The sequence below is a fragment of the Podarcis liolepis genome (genome assembly GCF_965112155.1).
Source record: "Podarcis liolepis genome assembly, chromosome: 13".
NCBI classification, from domain to species: domain Eukaryota; kingdom Metazoa; phylum Chordata; class Lepidosauria; order Squamata; family Lacertidae; genus Podarcis; species Podarcis liolepis.
Window position 1 is genome coordinate 43,405,700 of NC_139573.1, and position 17,879 is coordinate 43,423,578.

Genomic DNA, 17,879 nt, shown 5'->3' on the forward strand with positions numbered 1-17,879 from the left:
GGGACCCCTGACCATTAGGTCCAGTCGCGGACAACTCTGAAGTTGCGTGCTCATCTTGCTCTAAATGCCGAGGGAGCTGGCGTTTGTCCGCAGACAGCTTACGGGTCATGTGGCCAGCATGACTAAGCTGCTTCTGCCGAACCAGAGCAGCGCACGGAAACACTGTTTACCTTCCCACCGGAGCGGTACCTATTTATCTACTTGCACTTTGACGTGCTTTCGAACTGCTAGGTTGGCAGGAGCAGGGACCGAGCAACAGGACCTCACCCTGTCACGGGGTTCGAACCGCCGACCTTCCGATCGGCAAGCCCTAGGCTCTGTGGTTTAGACCACAACGCCACCCACGTCCCTATAAATATACTAGGGCTGCCATATTTCAAAAAGTGAAAATCTGGACACAAAAGTTTCTCAGCTCCGATTTAATTTTTTTTGTAAAAAAAAACAGAAAAGGATGCTTTTGAGCTATTTTTAAGGAAATTGGCCAGAATCTACACCAGAGGTCAGCAACCTAAGGCCCATTGGCCAGAAGCGGCCCATGAGGGTCGCTTAACTAGCCCATGAGCCGCCCCCGAACCAAGCTGCCCAGTCGGCGAGTCCTCACACGCTGCGCTAAACCTGCGCGGCACAGCATGGGGACTCTCTTCCACTGCTCTGGAAATCGCTTCTGCGCATGCCCAGACACTGGAAATTGCGATTTTCGGCATCTGGGCATACGCAAAAGCGATTTCCGGCACTACACTGCATTGGTCCGGCCCATGATCTCCACGGGAGTGATCCAGCCTATGCCCAGTAAGCCCTGATCTACACTTCCAACAGGGGTTGCCATAAGCCCGGACTTTCCCGGACATTTAAGCAATTTCCACCCGGACACTGTTTCCAACGGCTGAATCCCAGCGATGTCTGAAAAATTCCGGACATATGGCAACCCAAAAATATACACATACCCTAGGATGAAGCAGGAAGTGTACAGGCCTTAATTTACACACCATATAGATATACAGCTATAGATCTATATCTATTAGCATTAGTAGCAGATATAGCCCTGGAAGGGACACAGAAATGAGGGAAGTAGGGAGAGAAAAGGCTTCGGATTCCTCATGACAGCCACACACAGGTCACAGAGAGGCTATGCTTTTATATCTATATCTATTCTTTCAAACTTAGGAGCCCGTTGCCTCATTAACACTTCTCCGAAGTTTAAAATTTCCTGAAGCTTTCCCTTTAAGTTTTTCCATATTTTAAAAATTCCCAAGGTTCTGTGGTTTATTTTATGTTTTTGCATAAATATGTTTTTTATGTTTTTTACATTCTGAATGCAATGTATTTCTATTGCAGAAAAGCAGCTTTGAGACCGAGGTAGCAAAAAGAAGAAGGGCCTTCTTGGTCGTTGCGCCCACCCTGTGGAACGCGCTACCCTCAAATGTCAAGGAAATAAACGACTATCCGACTTTTAGGAAGCATGCGAAGGCAGCTCCACAAAGGGAAGTTTTTAATGTTTGACGTTTTACTGTGTTTGATGTTTTCATTTGCCGTAAGCCGCCCAGAGTCTGATGGGCGGCATATAATCAATCAATCAATCAATCAATCAAAGAAAGCTGAAACAGGAGTGGGGAACCTGCTTCAGCCCAAAGGCCACATTTCCTCACGGGCCAGGGGTGCCAGCAGTGGGCAGGGCAGGAACGGGCAGAGCAATAGGCACGATTCTTCCCTTTGTACAGAAGGCTGCACTCCAGCCGCACAAAATGCACACAAAAAGCCAGTTTCTACACACAACACACACACCTCCAGAGGCATTGCTACAGATCAAGGTCACATTCCAGTCGGTTTGCCATATTTCAAAAAGTGAAAATCCGGACAGAAATGTTGTTGGTTCCTACCCCATCCCCAAGTTGAAGAGGGCGTGGTCTGAGGAGAATCCCAAGGGCCAGAGGAAAGGATTCAGAGGGCCACATTTGGATCTCAGGTTCTCCAACCCTGTGCTAAAAGACTCGATACCCAAGCACTCCACAGCCAGGCACAGGCCCACATTCTTTACCTGTCTCCTTGTAGGTCTGCTTGTCAGGCCAAAGCACAGAACAGAGACTGGTGAGGACGAGCGACCCAAGGCACCGGGCCGTCACCTCACACCCGCTATAGTAGTCGAGGGAATCCTCCGTCAGCACAAACCAGTACTTGCGAGGACGCAGCCAAGGGGTCTTTATACCTCCCCGGACCTCCCGTTGCAGCCAGCCTGGAAGAGGCAATAGAAAGATGGTGAGGTGGAGCCTGTGCTCAGGTTGACCCCCCACCCCACCCCAAGGACACTTTGGCTCTCTTTCTGCTTCTACAAGTGGGGCAGATAGGGCTGGTCAACCTGGGAAGGTAGCCCATCTATGTAGGAGAAGGAATAGTGAAAAGGTAAAGGGACCCCTGACCATTAGGTCCACTCGTGGCCGACTCTGGGGTTGCGGAGCTCATCTCGCTTTATTGGCCGAGGGAGCCGGCGTACAGCTTCCGGGTCATGTGGCCAGCAGGACTAAGCCGCTTCTGGCGAACCAGAGCAGCGCATGGAAACGCCGTTTACCTTCCTGCCGGAGCGGTACCTATTTATCTACTTGCACTTTGACGTGCTTTCAAACTGCTAGGTTGGCAGGAGAAGGGACCGAGCAACAGGAGCTCACCCCGTCGCGGGGATTCGAACCGCCGACCTTCTGATCGGCAAGTCCTGTGGTTTAACCCACAGTGCCACCCGCGTCCCCTAAACGCTTTGTGGCTGCTCTTTAATTTAGCGCAACTTGTAATGCAAGTACCACGCTTTTCACCCCTTCGCCACGAACGCTGCCACTCCTCCAAATGACTGGGAACCACCCTGCTCAAAAAGGCTGGGCTGCGTCGGGTGGCCCCGCCACCCTTTCCCAGAGGCAGGAATAATGAAAACCCAAGCAAAACCAAGGAGCCCCGATTCTGCTCAGGGAGTCGCGCTGCGTTAAGACCCCACCTTTCACGATAGCATCGGGTTCTCCTTGCAGTCTCCCGCTCTTCTTCTCCGTGATAAGACTGTGCGTTTCTTCGGACACTGGCAGAGACCTGCGGGACGACAGAACGGGTCAAGCAGGGCCTCGCTGAGCTTCTGGGGGCCGCAGGCAAGTGTGGGTGGAGCAACAAATGCAAACGCTCAAACCTTTCCACGTAGGCTAGTTTCTATGCCCCTCTGAGTGCAAGGAAATATTCTAGTCAGGCAATATTCTGGGGCTGGTGAGGACTGCGGTCTGGAGAGACAGGGTGCACCTGCAAGGGGGAGGTGCTGAGGGCCAAACAGAGAGCCTTGAAGGGCCACATTTGCTTTACTTCAGGGCTTTATGCACCTCTGAGCTAAAGAGATGGAAGCATCAACCTGAGTGTGACCAGGGTGAATAAAAATCAACTTTTATATATCAGATTTTTAAATTGGATTATTTTTATTTAAATTGGATTTTTTAAATAAAATGCTTTTGGAGACAAAAAAAATCTAGTTTTCTATTTAAGCTACATTATAGTCCAAAAGCTATTCATCAGGAAATAAGGATTTGTTTTTAAGTTTTTCATGTGTGCTAAAACTCAGTCTGTTTTTATTGTTTAACCACATCAGTTAACAAACATGGATACATACGCTATAATGTTGTTGTTTTAGTTAAATAAATTGTTTAAACTGTTGTTAAGGAAATGATTGTTTTCCTCCTTCCAATAAAGTACAGCAGAAAAGTTGTCCAAACAGTTAACTTATTAAACCTCACAATAATTTCATCATTATCTATGTATTTCTAATAGCATAACCACATCAGTAATTTTTGATGCAACTGTAAAAACTACTCTGAAAATTTATTCTTCCAAAAATGAAACCTCCATCTGGTTGTAAATATTAAGATTATACCAGCAAGAATGAGTCCTTCTATAAAAAAATATAATTTAAATCAAGACTTACTGACTAGTGATTAAAATTGTGATTTAAATCAATTTGATTTAAATCAAATCCACCCTGAGTGTGACCCATCCCCGGAGGCCTGGTCTCCAACTGGTGGGTGGGGAGTAAAAAAAACTGCATTTCAGCTGGAACTAAAGTGAGTTCACAACCTACCGTATTTTTTGCTCCATAAGGCGCACCTGACCATAAGGGGCAACTACCGGGGGGGGGGGGAATTCAAGAGAAAAAAATGCAGCTCTTGAGGGCTTTTGCGGGAGGTGGGGGAAGTGAGAGAGCCTTGCTCTGTCCCTTCCCCCACCTCCCGCAAAAGCCAGGAATAGCCACGCGAAGCCTCCCCAGGGCAGTGGGATGAAGGCTCCCCGCTGCCCTGCGGAGGCTTTGCGGGCTACCCCACAGCTGCTCGACCCAAAGGTGGAAAGCCACCGCCAGCCCTAAAGAGCAGGTCGGGGCTGGCGAGGGAAGCCCGCCCCCCCCAGCCCCAGGGGCCACACATTCGCTCCATAAGACGCACAGACATTTCCCCTTAGATTTTAAGAGGGGGAAAGTGCGTCTTATGGAGAGAAAAATACAGTATATGGTCAAAAAATTAAAACACAGCCCCAAAATTGCGAATGTTCAGCTAAAGGTGGGGCTCAGGGCTTGAAAACTGCCTGCTCCCACGTTTCATCGCCTCCCTCCCCACAGAACCCCAAACTGCGGCCTACGCACATTCTAGCACCCGTCCCCACCGCTTTTCCTCCTCTTCCTCGGACGCGGCCCCACACCCACTTCCCTCCACGGCTGTGGGAAAGTGGCCGCCAGCTCCTGCACTGTTAACCTCCGGCTAAAAATAAGCTGTTTATATAGAAAGGCTGCCAAGAATTTGGGAAACGAAGGAGCTCAGGAGAGGAGAGGATGCCGGCTGGATTGTCCGAGGGAACAGTTTGTGCATTTGGGGAAGGGGGGGGGGCAACGACGGAAGGGAAGGGCTTGCCCCCCCTAAATTCTGCAACCCTCTCTATGAAGGGAGTCCAGCCCCACATTGATTTTATTTATTTATTTTTCCATCTGACTTGCATATTTGCATTGCCCCCACCCCAGTGTCGCCAGGACTGCTCCAAAATGTGCAAAGTAGTTAAGCGATTTCCAGCCTTATCCACTCACCGCCATCTCTGAATTTTGACTCCATCCCATGCATAGGGTCTACTTGCAAGTGCTATTTCTCATTTGTACACTTCCATGGGTCCGGGATATACAATATTCTCCTTCTTGGGGGGTGACTCTAAACTCCATTTCATGTGCTCATTAGTTAATACAGAACAAGCACTTATGATTCCATTTGGGGCTTAGGGGGAGGGCCTTCCATGACAAGAGAGGGAGGTAGATTGGGCCCCCCCCCCCACAAGGGAGATGGAAAACAGGCAAACCAAGACTCCCAGTAACTCCTAGACAAGGGCAGGCAAATAGCAGGAATTGGGCTAACTTTGAAGGCCAGTTTTAGGCTTCTGGCAAGAGGGACCAGTCCCTCCAATAGCAGATTGCAAAGTGGAGAATAAGAGGGAAAGAGAGAGGGCCCATCTACGTTTTGGGCCTGGCCACATCCACCGCTGGCTTTGGCCCCACCCAAGATAATAATAATAATTTATTATTTATACCCAGCCCATTTGGCTGGCTTTCCCCAGCCACTCTGGGCGGCTTCCAACCGAATATTAAAAACAATAGAGCGTCAGACATTAAAAACTTCCCTAAACAGGGCCGCCTTCAGTTGTCTTTTAAAAGTAAAATAGTTGTTTATTGCCTTGACATCTGGTGGGAGGGCCACCACCGAGAAGGCCCTTTGCCTGGTTCCCTGTAACCTCACTTCTCGCAATGAGGGAACCGCCAGAAGGCCCTCGGCGCTGGACCTCAGTGTCCGGGCTGAACAATGGAGGTGGAGATGATCCTTTAGATATACTGGGCTGAGGCAGTTTAGGGCTTTAAAGGTCAGCACCAACACTTTGAATTGTGCTCGGAAACGTACTGGCACCCCGATAGCCTGCCAGGTGAGCTCAGGTAGAAAGAAAAGCTCTCCAACCAAGACAAGAGGTGCTGCCAGCCAATCCCACAGCCTTTGACCCGGAAGCACGTGATACCATGATGAGAAAAATCAACGCCTCCACTTGCTCACTCTCCTTCGCTGACTACTTTGCTCGCCCTGGTAATGAGAATAGGTCCTGGGGCTCGAGAGCAGATTGAGCGGCACCCATCTCAGGCACCTCCTGCTGTCCTTCGTCCAAATGCCTAGCTCAAGACTTAGAATTTCAGAGTTGTGGGTTTGAGCCCCACGTCGGGGGAAAAGATACCTGCACTGCAGGAGGGTGGATTAAATGACCCATGTGGTCCCAACTCTACAAATAATAATAATAATAATAATAATAATAATAATAATAATAATAATTTATTATTTATACCCTGGCCATCTGGCTGGGCTTCCTCAGCCACTCTGGGCGGCTTCCAAAAAAATATTAAAATACTGTAATACATCAAACATTAAAAGCTTCCCTAAACAGGGCTGCTTTCATATGTCTTCTAAAAGTCTGGTAGTTGTTGTTCTCTTTGACATCTGGTGGGAGGGCGTTCTACAGGGCAGGCGCCACTACCGAAAAGGCCCTCTGCCTGGTTCCCTGTAGCTTCGCTTCTCGCAGCGAGGGAACCTCCAGAAGGCCCTCGGCGCTGGACCTCAGTGTCCGGGCAGAACGTTGGGGGCGGAGATGCTTCTTCAGATATACTGGACCGAGGCCAGCACCAACACTTTGAATTGTGTACTGGGAGCCAATGTAGGTCTTTCAAGACCGGTGTTATGTGGTCTCGACGGCCACTCCCAGTCAACAGTCTAGCTGCCGCATTCTGGAATACACATATATATATATATGAGTCCACTGCCACCTAGATGTTTTCAACCCCCCTACCAAAAGGCATCATTTGCCTCTTTTCCTTTCTGTTTTCCCCAGGCACTCAGCCACAGCTATGTTCAGACACTCGCTCTGTGGAGGACGGACCCCAGAGCTCTCAGCTTCACACACGGGCCTCTGTTCCCCTCGGCCTTTTCCCAGGCCCTGTCTTGCAACAGAGGAAGATGCTGGAATCCCTTTCCTCCAGGCGCCCTTGCTAGGCCTGACCCCAGCTGGGATCCATTAGCTTGCAAGCGGGGCGGGAGGAGTGTGGGTCACCAGACAGAATTCTTCCCACAATTGCTTCTCCCCTCTCTCTCTCCCAGTTGCTCTATAGTTGAGAAAGAAGGGAGAAACCTTCCAAAAAGGAACAAAACAAGGCGCTCTTGGGACGCATTAGTCTGAGGCCCATGAGAAATGCCCCCCAAATGCGGGTTGAACTCTTAGGTTTTCAGTGTCTCAGGAAATTGGTCTGTGTAGCTCAGTGTAATCTACATCGCGATGCCTGACAACAAATCCTAATTATTGGGTCCTTTTGCCCCATCTTTCCGTGCCTGCCCAGCAGCCGTGTCACGCTTATGATAATATTTTATTCTCTTGTTAATTATGCTGTTTTAAATGTGCGTTTTATATTTGACTTTACTCAGAAATGTTTTCTTTTGAAATGTTTTAAGATTTTTGTTTTGTTTTCGTTAACTTTGTGTTAAATATGTATTCTGTCGTTGACCTCCTTTGTAATGTTTTATTTTGAAATCTTTGAGATGGTATTTTGGTTTCCTGTTAATTGCGTTGCTTTGACTGTGTACTTTCTTCAGAAATGTTTGATTCTGGATTGTTTTATTGATGTTTAATATGAAGTAAACCGCTTTGAGATTTTTCTTAAAAATATAAAGCGGTATAAAAATGAAATAAATGAATAATAATAATAATCTACAATGACTTGCAGTGGTTCTCCAGAGTTTCAGATGGGATTTCTCTCCCTAGTCCAACTGAACCTAGGATATTTTATTTGCAAAGAAGGTGCTTCTGCCACTAAACTATGGCTCCTCTCTGCTCTAAAACAGAGAATCACAGAATTGCAGCGTTGGAAGGCACAATGAGGATCAGGTAGTCCAATGCCCCCCCCCCCCCCGAGCTAGCCAGTTCTCATGTAAAATGCTAGCAGACTGCATCTGAACATGTACAAAGTGTTCTCCCCACACAGCCGCCCCCAGATATCTGAAATCAGAGGGAATAATTTCAGGGGTGAGGGTGGTGTTTTCTAGGCAAGCTTAGGCCCTGCCACTTATTCTTTTTAAAAAATTAAAGACCTATTTGGGCAGCTAGAATGATCTTTCCCCCACTCTTATGCCTGCAATCTAAAGTCAGTAGGAACCCCCAGTCATATGCTAACTTGAGAGAGGACCAAGTCCCAGGACTGGTTTTTTTTTAACATGCAACAAGAATATCACATGCAGTGTGTGATCCTCCCTTAGCACGTAGCTACTGCTGCAAACCACTGCGCATCCCAAATCAGAAGGTAGGACTTCGAAGCAAGGTGGCTTGTCATGGAGGAAGGATTCAGCCGTAGGGATTTTTTTAAAAACTGTATTCACTAATGCCTTTCCAGTATTTTGCTTTTGGCCAAAGGTGGAGCCTGATGACAAACAGCATCGAAGAAGAAGGGAATAAGTTGGCAACAGAAGGGGCAGGCAGTTATTGGCCTTTGATGGGCAAGGGTTCTTACTTAGATTGCAAGCACGGGAGTGGGGAAAAGATCTAGTTGACCAAATAGGTCTTTTCCCCCCTTTATTATTATTATTATTATTATTATTATTATTATTATTATTATTATTATTATTATTAAAAAGACTAAGTATCAGGGCCTAAGCCAATCACATTAGTTGCAGGATCCTACAGGTTTCTGCTGACAGGAGCCAGAATTCTGCCATGAACAGCTACCCCACCCCCAATAACACATTTGCCTATTTGAGTGCCACGCCCAAAACTGAATCAGAATTGTAGAGTTGTTAGGGACCGCAAGGGTCATAAAAATCTGTCCCTATTCCCTTATGGGAATTTTTGTTTATTACAGGCCCAACCCCAAGCAATGAAGTAATCTTTTGACCAACGTGGAAATCGAACCCACAACCGAGATTCAGAGCCTTGTGCTCTACCGACCGAGCTGCCCCGCGACCCTTCGCTGCTCACCTTTCGGAACCGCTGCTGGTCCGACTGGGCTGAGTGACGTTCACCTGCAAGGGATCTCCCTGAAAAGCAAGGGGGGGAGAGACACACTGATCAGGACACAAGAAAACAAAGCAACGCTTTGCAGGTGATTTGGATAAGGAGACATGTTAAAGATAAGGGGACCCCTAACCATTAGGTCCAGTCGTGGCTGACTCTGGGGTTGCAGCGCTCATCTCACTTTATTGGCCGAGGGAGCCTGCGTACAGCTTCGAGTCATGTGGCCAGCATGACTGAGCCGCTTCCGGCGAACCAGAGCAGCGCACAGAAACACCGTTTACCTTCCCGCCGGAGTGGTACCTATTTATCTACTTGCACTTTGGCGTGCATTCGAACAGGGCAGAGATAGACTTTGGATTCCTAAGATTTTTGGATTCCTAAGATTTAGAATCCTAAGATTCTAGCCTTAACAATTTAAGCATTATTGGGATACATGGTTATACAGAAAAGGTAAAGGTAAAACTCTTCCAGGTGGCCTTGCCACACTAGGTTGGCAGGAGCAGGGACCGAGCGACGGGAGCTCACCCCGTTGCGGGGATTCGAACCGCCGACCTTCTGATCGGCAAGTCCTAGGCTCTGTGGTTTAGCCCACAGTGCCACCCGTGTTAGAAGACATATTAGAAGGCTTTTAAGACCGGGGTGGTTTCAAGAGCCGGAATAACTCCCTCTGCCGCAGATTATTATAGTGTGTGTGTGTGTGTGTGTGTGTGTGTGTGTGTGTGTGTGTGTGTTCTCAAACAAAAGCAAGAGGCCTATCCGAAGAGAGATTGGGAAAAAATGCACAGTAACGTTGCCCTTCCCATTTCCCCAACCACACATGGGAGCGAATTATTAATCTGCAATTTTCCCAGGCTGCCTCGTCTGGGCTGCTGCCCCTCCCAGGCCACAGCCTGTCTGGCTAGCCACCCCCACCCCCCACCCCACTGCACACACCGCAAGCAGCAGCAGCTGAACGGGTTCCTGTATCCTCAGCCGACCTTGGCACTGGGCTCCGGGGCTGTGCAGAATTGCACAAGCACATTGCTGAGTAAGATACAGGCAAACAAAGTCCTATTGTGGCCAAGGCTTCCTTCCTCTGCAAAGGGGGATGGGCAGGCCGGGAGAGCAGAAAAGTCCCCAGCAGAGGGCAAGAGGGAAACCTGGCCTCGTGCACCTTATTCAAAGGGGCTCGGTGGTGTTGGCAGGCGCCAAAATCTGCAAGGAGGTTTTTGGCACAGTTCAAGGGGACCGGGGACGGGGGCACTGCAGGACACACAGCCAGGTCCGGTTTCGAAATAGGCCAATGCGCTCCTTTTGGCCCCCTCTCCCTGCCAGAGCAAAGGCCAGGTGGAAAAAACGGGAGAGACGAAATATAAAGCCAGGGAGCTGCTGCAACAGGTAGCCTGTTATAGACAGGGCACCAACTGCCCCCTGGCATTAGAACACCTGTTATAAATCAGATCAAGTTTGCAAGGGCTGCCACAATCCTTGCAGGGGCAGGCAGGCTGGCAGCAGGCGCCAAGAGAGTGTGGAAGGATTATTCTGCAGAAGAAGCAGAGCTGGAACTGGCGGGGAGACCCTCGTACACCTTCAAATGCTTACCAAAAAAGAAAAAGTAGAACCCTTTTTCTCCTAGCTCAGTTAATTATCACCACCCATATCATAAATGCTGCCGGATTTTAGGATCAAAACCACTGATTTAAAGTGCGAGTTGAGGAATGTACAAATTCAGGTATGCGCCAAAAGCCTAAAAAAGGTAAAGGTAAAGGGACCCCTGACTATTAGGTCCAATCGTGACCAACTCTGGGGTTGCGGTGCTCATCTCGTTTTATTGGCCGAGGGAGCCGGCGTACAGCTTCCGGGTCATGTGGCCAGCATGACTAAGCCACTTCTGGCTAACCAGAGCAGCGCACGGAAACGCCGTTAACCTTCCCGCCGGAAGCTGTACGTGCTTTCGAACTGCTAGGTTGGCAGGAGCAGGGACCGAGCAACATGAGCTCACCCCGTCAAGGGGATCTGAACCTCCGACCTTCTGATCGGCAAGTCCTAGGCTCTGTGAATGTACAAATTCAGGTATGCGCCAAAAGCCTAGGGTTTGCCATATTTCAGAAAGTAAAAACCAGGACACCCCGAAAGTTGTGGAGCCCAAATAATGCCAACAAAAGGCTGCTATTGGTGCTAGATGTACATCTATGCAATGACTACATACATACAGCACAGCATCATGTGCTGCCATTGCTGGTGATTTCATCTGAACTAGAGGAAGTGGCAGAAGCTAATAATGATGGGTCATATAGGAGAACTGGGAGATCAAAATGTTGACCAAGGCTATGGAGAAGGATACAAGACAAATGCCTTTATCATCACAAGGTGGAACTAGCAATGGAAAAGAAGAAGCGAATCCTGATTTATGACTCACTCAGCATGCATAAAATCAGCCTTTCCAACACGTAGGCTGTGTTTAAAAATGAATTCATCGTTCAGAAAATTAGCAGCGAAGCAGAAGAAGTGGGATGTTCTGATGATGCTCGAAAATGCAAAACTTTGCTGGGTTTCCTTTTGGTTCGGCAACATGCACCATCTTGCTCTCTTCAGCTTAAAATCACCAAGAGGGCGGCTGTCATAATTCAGATTATAGCATTTACAAGCATATTAAAATTTGTGCACCAAGCTAGCCCTAGCTTCAACGTTGTCCCAACCTGCAGAGGAGCATAGCTGAAAAGACGGAAAGGAAACAGCGAGTACGTAGAGGCCAAGACATAAGCAAAAGCTGTCTTGATTTCGTGAGTGCCATTGTAATATGTCAGGCTGCATTGTATCTTTAAAAAATCACAGTATGCCTGCACTCTGGCACTGTTGCTCAGCACATATTTAACAGCACTATATTTATCTGCCCAGAGGTCAAGCACTAGGCACACAGAGAGAGGAAGAAGGGGGCTTGCAACAGAGGACCAGTAGAAGCAAGCGCTGTCTGGCAGCCATCCCATTACATCCCCCAACACTATAAGACCGCTGTGATTCCCTTAGCTCTCAACTATCCTCATGTTAAAAGGATGCGGGTGGCGCTGTGGGTTAAACCACAGAGCCTAGGACTTGCCGATCAGAAGGTTGGAGGTTCAAATCCCTGCGATGGGGTGAGCTCCCGTTGCTCGGTCCCTGCTCCTGCCAACCTAGCAGTTCAAAAGCACGTCAAAGTGCAAGTAGATAAATAGGTACCACTCCGGTGGGAAGGTAAACGATGTTTCTGTGCACTGCTCTGGTTCACCAGAAGCGGATTAGTCATGCTGGCCACATGATCCGGAAGTTGTACGCCGGCTCCCTCGGCCAATAAAGCGAGATGAGCACCACAACCCCAGAGTTGGTCACGACTGGACCTAATAGTCAGGGGTCCCTTTACCTTTCCTCATGTTATGGGGGTGGGGGTGGGGAATGCCAGCTTCCGTAAGCCATGATTTCCCCAAAGTACCAAACGGCAAGGTTTGCAGCACCGATGGGGCCATCTTCGTCTCACGCAAGGTTGTCATGCAAGCGACAACTCTTGGAATGCCTCCTTCTGCACAATTATTCAAAGTGCAAGAGGCCCCGCCCTTGTTTTTGCATCCTTCCAGTGGGTACATATGCAAAGGCTGGTAAATAAATGCCGCAGTCCCTTACCAGAGACTGAGCTCCTTTGCGGAGTTGAGGGCAACCCAGAGCCTACAGTTTCATCATGGCTGATCACCAGTAACAGCACACACACAGGGTGCTTCCAGAACAATGCATATTGTATTGTATTGTATTGTATTGTATTGTATTGTATTGTATTATAACATTACATTACATTACATTACATTACATTACATTACATTACATTACATTATTATAATAGTGGTACCTCGGGTTACATACGCTTCAGGTTACAGACGCTTCAGATTACGGACTCCACTAACCCAGAAATAGTACCTCGGGTTAAGAACTTTACTTCAAGATGAGAACAGAAATTGCGTGCCGGTGGCGCAGAGGCAGCAGGAGGCCCCACTAGCTAAAGTGGTGCTTCTGGTTAAGAACCGTTTCAGGTTAAGAATGGACCTCCAGAACGAATTCAGTTCTTAACCCAAGGTACCACTGTATATTAATTAGCTTTCTTGTCCCAACTTTCCTCCAAAGCGCTCAAACCAGCGTTAGAAACTCAGATATATAAGCTAGGGGCCTAATGGCTCCTTAAACCAAGGTTACAGTCACCAAAACAGAATGGTTGCCATTTAGGGGCAAGAAGGCTCTAAAGTCTTATTTTCCATGCTCCAATTTTAGTATATGTGCTGCACTAAAATCTTATTTTCCAAATGATGGACTGACTGATTCTGTTAAACATCTGGCTAGTTCAGATGACAGCCTTGGGCGAGCTTAAGAACTTTGAGAACTTATCCAGGGACAATCCACACATATAATGACCCATTTGACCTCTTTTTCTTAATGGTGACTGCTCCTACTCAAGGCTGCACAGAAAACAACAACAATTTGGTTCAAGAAATGCAGTCTGATTGTGCAGATAAAATATAACGGAGAGAATTCTACAGGACGTGGTACTAGTGTGCGAAAACAGTCCAGATCCAATGATCCCCAGATGATGGACATGTCAGGTGCCATCCTGGAGCCCAGGCATCTTGACTTGGGCCCCAAGTGGTCGATAGCCAGGTACAAAATGTGCCCGGCTAATTTCTAACTTCCATACATCATGTATGGAAGTGAGAGCTGGACCATCAAGAAGGCTGATCGCCGAAGACTTGATGCTTTTGAATTCTGGTGCTGGAGGAGACTCTTGAGAGTCCCATGGACTGCAAGAAGATCAAACCTCTCTATTCTGAAGGAAATCAGCCCTGAGTGCTCACTGGAAGGACAGATCCTGAAGCTGAGGCTCCAATACTTTGGCCACCTCATGAAAAGAGAAGACTCCCTGGAAAAGACCCTGATGTTGGGAAAGATGGAGGGCACAAGGAGAAGAGGACGACAGAGGACGAGATGGTTGGACAGTGTTCTCGAAGCTACCAGCACGAGTTTGACCAAACTGCGGGAGGCAGTGGAAGACAGGAGTGCCTGGCGTGCTCTGGTCCATGGGGTCACGAAGAGTCGGACACGACCAAACGACTAAACAACAACAACACAATTTCGAACATTGAAGATGATGTCCGTGGCTCAGCTACCTGCCAATCTCCCATTCCCACCACCCTTCTGAGTAATACCCCTCCCCACCTTCTCACTATATAGAAGGATCTGGCAACTTCTGTTTCAGTGTATCTGAAGAAGTGTGCATGCACACGAAAGCTCATACCAAGAACTAACTTAGTTGGTCTTTAAGGTGCTACTGGAAGGAATTTTTTTATTTTGACTATGGCAGACCAACACGGCTACCTATCTGTAATTTTTATTAAGTTTTCCATTTTAACAATCCAATCAGATCACATTGCATATTCCAAATTATACAAATACATCTCGTATAATCCAAATATGCTTCAAGTTCAGTGGGGTTCCAATCATCTTATGTTTCTACTGCCTTGAGTTTCCAATAGTTCCTTCTTTAAATCTTCCTGTTGTTATCCTTCCTTCCTTCATGGCTTCTCAATTTGTATTGTATTATTTTATACACTGTGACTTGCCGTTGTTTTTATTTATTATAGTTTAGAAATTATTTATTGTAATTGTTAAGAGTGGATTTCTGTTTCATTTTTATACGCTGATATTTAATATTCTATACACTTCTAGTGGATTGTTGAATCTGACTTTATTTGATATAAGTTGCTTATTTTAAAGTTATGTTTTATTATCACATTTTTGGATTGGATTGTTATATGGTGTACATTCTTTGCCTCTTCAGCTTGTAAACCGCCTTGGGTATAGTGACATAGAAAGGTGGTATACAAATTAAACATGAAATGAAAAATGAAAATTAAACATCCCTCCCCTGCTCTGACAGGTGTCCCTTCCTCCTTCTCCAGGAGAAGTGAATGACGCCATACTATAATGACTAGGCTCAGGAAGGCTTTTAAAAGTTTAATGGTTGTTTGTAGCAATTATCTCAAATTTGCATGGTAAGGAAGGGCCCCCTTTGAGTCTGCAAGCCCTTGTACTCACCGAAAAAGCACCTTTACTTGAAATATTTCAGAGTAACAGTCTGTACTGTGAGGGATGGGGGGGGGAGCCAGGTACTTCTCTTTGCTTTCTTTGGTAGGGTTTTAGTTCTGGTGAACAGTGTAATACTTTAGAAATAAAGTGTTTTGAAATAGTAAACTCTTTGTAAGAGTTTACCCATTGACTACAGCAGTTTTCCCACCTCCTTCGAAAGAGAAAACCCTACAGTGGTACCTCGGGTTACATACGCTTCAGGTTACAGACTCCGCTAACCCAGAAATAGTGCTTCAGGTTAAGAACTTTGCTTCAGGATAAGAGCAGAAATTGTGCTCCGGCGGCACAGCGGCAGCAGGAGGCCCCATTAGCTAAAGTGGTGCTTCAGGTTAAGAACAGTTTCAGGTTAAGAACAGACCTCCAGAACAAATTAAGTACTTAACCCGAGGTACCACTGTACTCCCTTAAAAATAAAACTGTTTCAGCTTATGGAACTCTTCGGACGACAATCCACATAAGTGAGAACGTTGACAAATCGTGGATTTTCTCACTTGGGCTAAGTGGCGTCTGCGGGTGAAAACACGGTTGTATCTGATCACTTCTCACCACAACCTGATGGAGAAGGGAACTGAACACTTTTCCTTACTGTTCTGAGGGCCCGAAATGAAGGAACTTGCATGACTGAAAAATAAATTCTGCATTCCTCTTTCAGAAAGCCTTGGCAGGGCAAAGGCACTGGACTTGGAGAAAAGCCACTAAAAGGGGGAATGTGGGGCTAGAAGTTATTCAATTGCTGTTCCATAAACCAGGGGTGAGCCATGTTAGGAAACTCAAGACATATAAGGTCACTGCCAAATAGCAGCTTAAAACCTAGGTTACGGTCGCCACAACAGAATGTCTAGGCGCCATTCCGCCCCCCCCCCAATGAGATTTCTTTTTCCTTTTCTTCAGTTCATTTCTAGACTGCTTTATATCTCGAAGAAGAAATCTCAAAGCGCTTTACAACCCATTAAAACATCAAATAAAGAAATCCAGAATAAAACAAATTCACGCTGCAAGGAAAATATTTCAGACCCTTCTCCAAGTGACATTTTGCTTCCCCCCATATTTATTTGCCTACTTAATTTAGCTCATAGCACAGCAGAAGTACTCTAGGAAGCCGGGGTGATGTAGTGGTTAGAGCAGGGGTCAGCAAACGTTTTCAGCAGGGTCCACTGTCCCTCAGACTTTGTGGGGGGCCGGACTATATTTTGAAGGGAAAACAATGAACGAATTCCGATGCCCCACAGGTAATCCAGAGATGCATTTTAAATAAAAGGACACATTCTACTCATGTAAAAACAGGCTGATTCCTGGACCGTCCGCGGGCCGGATTTAGAAGGCGATTGGGCCGGATGTGGCCCCTGGGCCTTAGTTTGCCTACCCATGGGTAAGAGTGTTGGACTAGGACCTGGGAGATCACAGTTCAAATATGTACTCGGTCATGAAGCTGACTGGGTGACCTTGGGCCAGTCACAGCCTACCTCATAGGATCGTTGTAACGATCAACTGCTTAGCTGCTTAAGAAAGCTGGAGGGGCCAGCCAGGTGGAGATGACAGGTGCCAACCTGGCATTCGAAGATCTCCAAGTGGTTGCAGTTGAACCCATGCCAATCACAAAACGTGCCTGGCTAATTTCAAATGTTGGGGGGTGAGGAAGCTGTGGCCTTCTAGATATTGGCAAACTTCATCTCCCTTCCTCCCTGACCATCGGCGACGTTCCCAGGTACCATCCTAACCCCAGCCAACCTAAGCTGGATACCATCCTCCAAATCAAGCACTCCCAAACTCTGCCCTCCAGATGTTTTTGGGACTACAACTCCCATCATCCCTAGCTAACAGGACCGGTGATCAGGGATGATGGGAATTGTAGTCCCAAAAATATCTCGATGGCCGAGTTTGGGGGTGCCAAATCCTTAAATTTCCTGAGGGGTCAAGGTAAGCAGTGCCAGGCGTTTGTGACACTACGGCACGCCCAGTTAACACCTATCAGATGACCAGGTTCAGGATCTGGTCTCTCCAGCTAGGCAAGCTGCTTTTGTAGTGGTAAGTGAGCTCACGCCCACCCCAGCTCTGCTTTGGCGTAGCACCCCACTGGGGAAAACAGGTTCTGGCAGCATCGCACAAAGGCTATAGTTAAAAGACATGATGAAGTAGCTGGAGCATTTCCCCTGTCCAAAAAAAAAAAAAAAGCTAGCACACTTGGAAATTATTTTGTTTTGCAGGGGGCGGGGGGGAGAGAATAAATGAATCAGATAATCACAGAATTGTAGAGTTGGAAGGGACCCTGAGGATAAACGAATGGAACCAGGTTAGCTTTGCCATGGTTTAATGTATTTTTAAGCTTCGTATTAAATGTATTTTGGGACACGGGTGGTGCTGTGGGTTAAACCACAGAGCCTAGGATTTCCCGATCAGAAGGTCGGCGGTTCGAATCCACGCAACGGGGTGAGCTCCCGTTGCTCAGTCCCTGGCTCCTTTTAAGTTCCTCCAAATGTATACATCTTGGTTTTCCCCTTTTAATTTCTCGCAGGGGTCCATGCTGACTCTTGCCTGTGCAGAACGGACCATGTGCCGAATCACAGTGGCAAGCTGTTGAAAAGATACTCGGTGAGTCAGAAAGGGAAAAGCAGGGAGTTATGAATCAATGGGGATGCAGGTGGTGCTGTGGGTTAAACCACAGAGCC

The 17,879-nt window shown here is 47.3% G+C and overlaps 1 protein-coding gene and 1 long non-coding RNA gene across 4 annotated transcripts in view; both read right to left on the minus strand.

The window, feature by feature from the left end:
• The window catches only part of LOC310690896, a 100,540-nt gene that overhangs the window by 10,644 nt on the left and 72,017 nt on the right, over window positions 1-17,879 (minus strand). The window lies entirely within an intron of this gene.
• PLEKHH3 (pleckstrin homology, MyTH4 and FERM domain containing H3) overlaps window positions 1-17,879 on the minus strand; it is a 35,375-nt gene that overhangs the window by 10,644 nt on the left and 6,852 nt on the right. For 2 of the 3 annotated variants that reach the window (XM_083469866.1, XM_083469865.1), the window contains exons 2-4: window positions 9,040-9,098; window positions 2,978-3,066; window positions 2,036-2,230 (exon numbers count right to left, since the gene is read on the minus strand). In XM_083469866.1, coding sequence (XP_083325992.1) covers window positions 2,036-2,230; window positions 2,978-3,066; window positions 9,040-9,098 — 343 coding nt within the window. Of the gene's footprint in view, window positions 1-2,035; window positions 2,231-2,977; window positions 3,067-9,039; window positions 9,099-15,799; window positions 16,013-17,879 lie in introns of those variants that run through there. The other variant, XM_083469867.1, reaches the window with a different exon arrangement.